Source organism: Carassius auratus, chromosome 21 (genome assembly GCF_003368295.1).
Source record: "Carassius auratus strain Wakin chromosome 21, ASM336829v1, whole genome shotgun sequence".
Classification (NCBI taxonomy): domain Eukaryota; kingdom Metazoa; phylum Chordata; class Actinopteri; order Cypriniformes; family Cyprinidae; genus Carassius; species Carassius auratus.
Window position 1 is genome coordinate 14,319,705 of NC_039263.1, and position 9,529 is coordinate 14,329,233.

Consider the following 9,529-nt stretch of genomic DNA (forward strand, 5'->3'; position numbering starts at 1 on the left):
TTTTATGTTTTTGAAATAAATCTTTAATGATCAAGCAAGGCTGCATTTATTTGATGAAAAAGTAAAATCAGATATTGTAAAATATTATTACTTATGGTTTCTACTGTAATATATTTTAAAATGTAACTTATTCCTGTGATGGCAATGCTGAATTTTCAGCAGTCATTACTGGAGTCTTCAGTGTCACATGATCCATTAATAAGGAAGAAATAAAAAAAGAAATTTAAAATGCTGATTTGGTGATTTGGTAAATTCCACTTGACTTAGCTTAGAAGGACATGACTATATTAACTTCATGTATGTATAATACATATACATTGCCAGTAATGTGGGTACACAGAGGTTTGCCAGTCATAGGAGAGATCATTATATATTTAGCAAAATAAATACAATAAATAAATAAAATCTGAAAAAAAAAAAAAAAAAAAAAAAAAATATATATATATATATATATATATATATATATATATATATATATATATATATATATATATATATAAATATATATAGGCAGTGGGCAAGCTTGTCATTGGAAATAATAAGAAATACCGGTGTCAAAAAATAGTCACTCTGATAGTCATCAGTTTCAGGGCCTATCAACATGAGTATAGAAACAAGACAGTGGCTTCCCATGACCCACTGTGTGCGTTGCCTTTTGACCCATCGGTTTGGCTCACATGCTCAGTTAAGACTTCTGAGGCAGTATACTGACCACTACAGCACGTACAAATTTAATCATGTGGGTATACTGTACACACACATACACACACACACAGATGGGGGGCTGTGGGAGAAAGAATGCCAGAGAGAAGAAAAATAAAGCAAATCAAAATTGTGATGCCGCCGCTGATTGTACATTGACAATTGGTCAGTCTGGAATTCCATTGAAGCCCTTTCCCACAGTTTACAGAGAGCTGGGCACTCGTAATGAACACACAGGAGGTTTATTGGGAATGCTGAAACAGACCCAAAGGGATTCTATATCTGCACTCCGTCACTGGGTTTTGATTTTGGAAGCTGAAAGCAGATTTTAATCACCGTTCCTACGAACAGAGAGGAATGTAAAGTAAACATATTTTGAAAGGTGAGGGAGCTGCATGAGACATTTCTACGATTTCTTCAGGGTTTCTTCAAATTGGAAATGTTTCTAATCAGTGGATTCTGTTGTCTGTCTAATGATAAAATCAGGACTAAACACTTTAAGCTTAATTGAGTTTGATCAAATAAAACATTTTGTGATTTTGTAAACCAGCATGAAGATTGTTATATTTCTAATTTATTGCCAATGAGTGGAAAAGAACATTCAGAATTCCTCTGTGCTCTGCACTACGTCTCAAGACTTAACTGGGAACATAACAAAGGATTGTAGAAGATGGTGACTTGCCAGTGTGTAGCGCACACTCAATCACTCACAGCTGGATGTTTGGATAACAGGATGTGTTAGCTTTGCTGTATTCACATTTCGGACGTGTACTGCCTCAGTTGGAAGCATGAATCAAAGGAGACCTGTTCTGGAGGATGGAAATCATTCAAAGTATCACACAGTTGAAAAGAGGAACAGAAGTAAAGACAATCTACTGATGAACGAAGACTTTGGAGAGGACTGTTATGGCAGTTATGGACACTACCATGGGTGAGTTGGTCAAGTTTTTGTATGTTTAGATACCATTGCCTTCTAAGATAATATATCGTTCAATGTCCTGACCTTAAACTGTTACTCAGTATTTAGTGAAATTTCTGTCAATTGGTTTGGTTATTTAAAATGTCTGGTTTTATTAATTTGGTTTTAGTAATGCAGTTAAAAAGCATATCATCCAAAAGGCATTGGCAGTAATGCATGTTTATCAACTTACCGGCTATAAAGCATTGTTTGTATTTGTTTCTTTGAATAAATGAATGATGTTTCTGGATGGAGACAACTGCAAAAACAATCTTATGAAGATTTAATATGTATTATTCGAAAACATATTCTAAAAAAATGTTAACTTGAAATTAAAAAAAATATTAACATTATATTTGTAAAATTCATAATTTGTTTAGGCAACATTAGACATCACAATCATTAATATATATTGTGATAATACCGTATTATATTTATCAAAACAATAATATAACATTAATTTAATATGCTTTTAATTTGTTTTATAGATTAGTAATTCAAGTTTTATATCAAATATTTATTTATTTGATTTGAAATAAATATACATCAATAAAAATACACCAATACCAATTTCTGTACAATGCCTATACTAAATATACTGTGTATACAATAATTTATAATGATAGATGGCAGTGCAAACTTTGGAAGATTGGTAATTAGTTATTTTTAAGTACCTGAAGTGGTGTGAATAGTTAAAATCATTTTATGAAATAGAAGTCACAGTACACGTTTTTGATCTGTTTTAATCATAGTGAGAACCTGGCCAGACAGGCATTACCCAAGAGCAGAAGGCAGGCAGTGCGAGGGGCAGCCTACATGTTTAATGCCCATCCCAACAGCCTAACCCCAGTAGAGGAACGTTTCCTTGATGCAGCCGAGTATGGAAACATACCCGAGGTGCGCCGAATGCTTGAGGAGATCCCTGAGCTGGACGTTAACTGTGTGGACTACATGGGCCAGAATGCATTGCAGTTGGCGGTGGCAAACGAGCACTTAGAAGTAATAGAACTCTTGTTGAAGAAAGACAACCTGTCACGTATTGGGGATGCACTTTTGTTGGCAATCAGCAAAGGATACACTAGGATTGTTGAGGCCATTTTGAGCCACAAAGCTTTCGCCGACTCCAAGAGACTCACAGGGAGCCCTAGTCAGGCTCCAATGCATGATGACTTTTTTGCATACGACGAAGATGGCACTCGCTTTTCTCATGACGTCACTCCAATAATTGTAGCATCTCATTGTCACGAATATGAAATCGTGCACATTCTTCTGGGAATGGGTGCTTGCATTGAGCAACCACACGACTACTTTTGTGCCTGCAACACCTGCAATTATCATCAAAAATATGATTCTTTCTCCCACTCCCGCTCGCGTATCAATGCATACAGGGGATTGGCCAGTCCAGCGTACCTCTCTCTGTCCAATGAGGATCCTGTGTTGGCGGCCCTGGAGCTCAGCAATGAGCTGGCTTCCTTGGCCAATATTGAAAAAGAATTTAAGGTACACCAATTAAGTCCAAGTGGCAACCTGGACTGTTTGTCATTTAAAAGAATAGTTCACTCAAACATGAAAGTCATGCGATTTTATTACAAACCAGAAGAATACCAGTTTACACATTTCACATTTATTCATACACAATTTTTTTTTTGCCTTATTTCATAATTTATTGTCAGTTTGAAACTCGGCGACCGGTACATTCTTCAGTACTTCTCTTTTGTGCTTCACAGAAGAATTTTTGACAGAATTTTCACTTTGGTTGAACTATTCCTTTAAATATGTAAAAAGATTGCATGTTCTTTGTAATGATTATCTTCCTCAGAATGAATATAGGAAACTTTCTATGCAATGCAAAGACTTTGTTGTGGGGCTTCTGGACCTGTGTCGGAGTACAGAGGAAGTGGAAGCCATTCTGAATGGTGAAGAGGATGAGACTTTAGAAGTGCCTGGACGACCAAGTTTCATTCGCTTAAAACTCGCAATAAAGTATGAACTGAAAAAGGTAAATACAAAAAACAGAAATCTCACAACCTCCTTTCAAATCCCTGTTGAAAACCCAGCATATGCTGGTTAGGTGTGTTTTGAAGCATGAATGGGAGCTGGTTTAAGCTGACCTGAAGCTGGTTCTGAGCAGAAGCAAGTTGCTCATCCAGGACCAGCTCATAAAGGACCAACTAAGGGCCAGCTTAACCCAGCTACCATACTTCAGAACATACCTAACCAACATATGCAGTTTTTTCACACAGGGATTCTATCTCAATATGATTCTTTTAATTGATTTGTCCCAAACAGTTTGTTGCCCATCCTAACTGTCAACAACAGCTCTTATCAATATGGTACGAAAACCTGCCCGGACTCAGGCAACAAAAAACGGCTATTAAGTTCCTGGTGGTTTTAGGTGTTGCAATCGGACTTCCCTTTCTAGCAATGGTGTATTGGGTGGCACCATGCAGCAAGGTAAGTGCGTTCACACAAAGGTATGCTGTTTACTTTCTAACACTGGCAAAAAACAGATGTATCCTTCAATGAAATCTTTCCTCAGTAAAACTGTTCCCATGGTTGTAAATTATACCAGTGCTTAAAATATCCACCATATCCTATGAGTCACAGAAATGCTGATAAACATATCAGGCTGATAAGCAGTAAAGTACAAATATACAATAGAAGAATGTTTCCACAGCACATAAAATCTTATTTAAATCACACCACAATCAGTAAAAAATTCTGTTACCAACAGATGGGAAAGATCATGCGTGGCCCTTTCCTTAAGTTTGTGGCACATGCGGCCTCCTTCACTATTTTCCTTGGCCTTTTGGTCATGAACGCTGCAGACCGCTTCGATGGGACAAAGCTGCTTCCAAATATGACCCTTCATGACTATCCGACACAGCTGTTTCGTATGAAAACAACTCCCTTTACATGGATGGAAATGCTCATCATTTCCTGGGTCATAGGTTTGTTTCTGACTGATTTTTAACTTGTCAAAGTTTACTACTCTAATATAATCTGTATTTAGAGAACAAAATGTACAGTTCATTTGCATGTCTCAAGACAAACTGCATGTTTCAACATCCATTTCTGTGTTTTAATGTCCTTTGCTCAGGGATGATTTGGGCAGAGTGCAAGGAGATCTGGTCACAAGGTCCAAGAGAATATCTGCTTGAGCCATGGAATTTGCTAGACTTTGGAATGTTGGCCATTTTTGTGGCATCCTTCATCTCGAGGATAATGGCTTTCTGGCATGCATCTGTAGCACAATGCTATGTTGATGAGCACTACACTGATTTAACCAATGTAACTTTGCCTTTTGAGGTGGGATACTTCCAGTTGGGTGAGTGATTGTCCCGTCAAGTTAGGAAACATTTAGTAATACTAAATTACAAATCAATGTCTAGCTAAATGTATTTTATGTTCCAGCTCGAATCTACTGGTTCCCGTCTGATCCTCAGTTAGTTTCTGAGGGCTTGTATGCCATTGCAGTGGTCCTGAGCTTTTCTCGAATTGCGTACATCCTGCCAGCGAACGAGAGCTTTGGACCACTGCAGATATCTTTGGGGCGAACTGTGAAGGACATCTTCAAGTTCATGGTTATCTTCATTTTAGTCTTCCTGGCCTTCATGATTGGAATGTTCAACCTCTACTCATATTATCGGGGCGCTAAACAGAATGAAGCTTTCACAACGTGAGTAGAAATACAATCTTGGTGATTTTGCCCATTAAAGGCAGGGAAGTTGATTTCAGAAAGCCTAGTAATAGCAAGCTATCTCACACCCTCCCTGCTCAGATCCTAACCAGCGACACGATAAGAGATGGCGCCGGTGGAGGATTCATTGCAACACTGTCAGATTAATTCATGTCTCATTCACTGGTGTGAAAACATTACAGTAAAAATCACATACAGTAGTATTACAATAACAACGCCTTCCATTCCCGCTCAGTCTGCAACAGCGTAATGGACCATGCTGATGACATATAATGTATAATTATCATTTACTACTCTTATATTAAGGGAAAAATATAATATCTGACCCCAAATTCTTTGAACAGTATCTTGAATACACAGTAAATTGATCCATGAACATGGCAAAATAAATGCACTTCTTATAAGAAAAGGAAATGTTTCAAAATTTTAACCTCCTTCATTAAATATAAATCTTCTCTTTATGTCTCTGTAGTGTAGAGGAAAGCTTCAAAACATTATTTTGGGCAATATTTGGCCTTTCTGAAGTCAAATCAGTAGTCGTGAACAATGGACACAAGTTCATTGAGAACACTGGCTATGTTCTCTATGGAGTTTACAATGTCACGGTGGTCATCGTCCTACTCAACATGCTCATTGCTATGATCAACAGTTCCTTTCAGGAGATCGAGGTACTTGATGTCTTCTTAGTAAATGTCTTGATATTTCTTTTGAAGAGCTGCTGACATGATAAATCTGCTGACATGAAATCTGTAAATCTGTATTTAAGACTGTGCTGATGAAGCACACCAGTGTAGAGTTTTTGCATATTACGAAAAAAAAAAGACCTTATGTCCTCAAAATGGGCTAATTAGTTTGACTGCTTAATTCGTTTTAATTGAACTAAACCATTTTCTTTCACATTTCGTACCTCTGCATCTCTGTATTTATTCATTTCTTTAAGTATTCAAAACATTAGGGTTCTCTTTTCTTTCATGAAGGATGATGCAGATGTGGAGTGGAAGTTTGCCCGGGCCAAGCTTTGGTTCACCTACTTTGAGGAAGGCCGGACTCTCCCTGTGCCTTTTAACTTGGTTCCCAGTCCCAAATCTGTTCTGGGTCTAGTTATGGGGGCTAAGAGTCTTTTGCAGGAGCTTTTCAACAGACACAAAGCCATTGTGAAGGGGTCTGAGCTCAGTGAGGTAAGGAAAATACCCTCTAATTCTACATTAGAGTAAGAATATTCAGTGTGGCACTCTTAATAAATGAATCCATTTATATTGCTCTTTTTATTTGTTGGATTGTAATTCAGTTGGGACAGAGCAAAACTTGCCAGGACAAATCTCTTCCCAGCTCCACTCGATATCAGGCATGTTAACTTCCATTTTTTTTGGTATTTTATTATAGATCTGATTATGGTTCTTAATTGCTTGTTTGCAATTTGACATAGAATTTACTGCATTTAATCTGTACAGAAAATTATGAAGCGTCTTGTTAAGCGATATATCATCAAAGCTCAAAAGGACAAAGAATGTGATGAAGTCAATGAAGGTGAGTGGATTTAAGCTTTCATAAGAGGTATAATTTACAAAATATATATGGTAAAATAGAGTGGTGAAAATTTTTAGAACACCTGATAGATCTGAAAATATTGACCTTTTTTGCCTCCAAAACGTGATTTCATTTCATAATGTTCATGACACATGAAGATGGTTGTTCTGAGCACAACAAATATCAGAGTTGTACTGTTTTTATAAAATGTTACATTTAATATTTGGTGTGTCCAACTTTTGCAGCAATAATAGCAGCACATTTCTCTTGCATAGTGTCAGTATATTTCCTGAGAACTTCAACACTGATGTTATCCCATGCCTTCTGCAACTCAAGCCAAAGGCTTTTCTTTTAATGTACAATACATCCGTCCAGTATATATTTTCCAACTCGCCCCAAATTTGCTCGATGGGATTGACGTCCAGACTTTGAGGGGGCCATTCCATCAGTTTCAATATTCCAGCAAAATTTCAAGATTCCTTTTATAGCAGGGATTTTTCACAGTTCATTTTATGGGTATTGTAATGACCAATTCAACAAAAACAAATGACACAATCTTAAATATTCCAAGTGCCACCACTGTATATATTTTCTGAGTCATGTTAAAAAATAACAAATAAAAATTCCATTTTGTGTCCGACTGAATAAATAAAAGAAAAGGGGTATGAAACAGCACAATTGTAACTAAATAATGCATTTTGGGGTGAAATATGTCTTTGTTTTCATATTTGACATATTTCAAATGTATAACTGGAATATACTCAAATAAATTAGTATTATTAATATATTGGTTACACTTTATTTTAATAAGGTGTCCTTGTTATAGTGTACTTATTCATTTATTATATTACTTATTCAACTACATTATGTTGATTAGGATTTGGTTTATGGTTACTTGCACACAATTATGCATAATTATTTTGTTATTGTAATAGTACATGTAATGTGTAACAAGGACACCTTAAAATGAAGTTTCACCAGTATATTTCATAACTCAGACATAAGGCTGCTGTGTTACAGGTGAACTGAAGGAGATTAAGCAGGACATTTCAAGCCTTCGCTATGAGCTGCTGGAGGAAAAGTCACACAACATGGAGGAGCTGGCAATGCTAGTGAAGGCACTTGAAAAAAATCTCTCTCTCAGGACTGCTTGAAACTAAAATCTCATTAAAGAAGCCAAGCCACTGCGTTTTATTTTACAGAAGCAGATAATCAGCTATTTAACAAGCAAGAATTTGCACTAGGATTACATGTGGTTTCACATGCTTCTCTGCCTTGGCCTGCTGGGTTAAAACACACACAAACACGCACACACAAAAGTGGAAAAAAAATTGCTAAACCTACAGCTTTAAAGAAGGTAATATTGCTAGGTGAACACTTTTCTGTTGCTGGAAATGAGCTTTTCTGATGTTTATTGTAAATTGTCTTCGAGCTCTGGAAAGATGCTATATAAATAAAACCTATTATAATTATTATTTAACGTCAAATGTCATTGTCATTATCATAAATCATGCCTCAATTAGGCCTACAAAAACTTCTGTTCGAACACAGGTTAAGAATTTTTTTTTCTACTTTCAACAGCCTGCTTTTTCAGCATGTCAATTTTTTTTTTACCACAGACGCTCTTTATGTAACATGCTTAATTTCTCCATTTTGTAACAAGAGAAGTTTTGTTCAAAATGTTGAAGATGAATAAGAGGAACCTAAAGTTTCAGTCACAGTGTTTGAAATCCCTCACAAAACACTCCAGAGAGAACGGAAAAATACGGATGCAGTTTTTCCAGAATGCGAGTCACGTTGTTTGACTGCTGACACAGTGACACATGCTGCTGAGTTGGCAGAATTAAGAATAAGTCTGTCCGCCCTGGTCTAAAAAAATAAACGTCCTTTTTTTTTTTTTTTGATGTGACAAATTAAGTTAGGCTACTTAGTAGCTATAAGAAATCATGGTCGTCTTTTTACGTTTTATTTTACATTGCATCACTGATGGGGAAATAAACAATGTAAAATTAAGCTTAAAAAGGAGTCTACTCTCGTGAGTGCGGATCAGAATTTCGTATACTTAAAAACCAACTTGTCATTAAATCCTGAGATTTTTTATTTAAAAAACTAGTATGACGTTTTATGTGCTTGAAAGATTAATATTTGACCTACCGTTTTGTCCATACAGCCACGTCAAAAAACTGTATTTCAAATCCGGAAATTAGGCTACTTCGCTGGAATTTCCCTTCTGTGGACATTGAGGTAAATATGGCTATGATGCGGTCAGATATTAGCCTCTCATTAATGGTTTAAAGTAAAAGCTAACTTCCACGCAAATGACAACAAGAGCGAAGTTAGGGGAATTTGTAAGATAGCTACTATCAATAACACTTTGGGACTGACTGCTTACGCATTTATTGATTTCGTAAGTCACCGAGATGTACGTAATGTACTATACAGTACAAAAACAAAGTTAAGTAAGGTCTACACATTTCTAAATGTGAATTTGTGTCACTTTTTGTGTTTCCCCCGAAGACAGTAAAGCAGACTACAGATACAACATTATAAAGAAAAACCTTTGAGATTTGAACTGAGGTTTCAAAGGCAGTGATAGATAGATAGATGCAAACAGGTCAAAACACAACCAAAGGAACCAATCA

General features: G+C 36.4%; 1 protein-coding gene across 1 annotated transcript; it reads left to right on the forward strand.

Annotated features, from left to right (window-relative positions):
- Window positions 1–597: 597 nt before the first annotated feature.
- Window positions 598–8,598, forward strand: LOC113038610 (short transient receptor potential channel 6). The gene is made up of 12 exons (XM_026196174.1): window positions 598–1,633; window positions 2,413–3,160; window positions 3,480–3,659; window positions 3,950–4,114; window positions 4,395–4,611; window positions 4,761–4,988; window positions 5,075–5,339; window positions 5,833–6,028; window positions 6,338–6,538; window positions 6,649–6,705; window positions 6,812–6,887; window positions 7,908–8,598. Exons 1-12 carry the CDS (start codon window positions 1,491–1,493, stop codon window positions 8,039–8,041), a joined length of 2,610 nt encoding a protein of 869 aa, XP_026051959.1. The 5' UTR covers window positions 598–1,490; the 3' UTR covers window positions 8,042–8,598.
- Window positions 8,599–9,529: the final 931 nt, after the last annotated feature.

Excerpts from the sequence above, each read along its gene's own strand:
- LOC113038610 (XM_026196174.1), top strand. The coding sequence starts at position 1,491 with ATGAATCAAAGGAGACCTGTTCTGGAGGATGGAAATCATTCAAAGTAT. Across the intron at positions 5,340-5,832 it reads CAGAATGAAGCTTTCACAAC|TGTAGAGGAAAGCTTCAAAA; the intron begins GTGAGTAGAAAT and ends ATGTCTCTGTAG. Across the intron at positions 6,706-6,811 it reads CCAGCTCCACTCGATATCAG|AAAATTATGAAGCGTCTTGT; the intron begins GCATGTTAACTT and ends TAATCTGTACAG.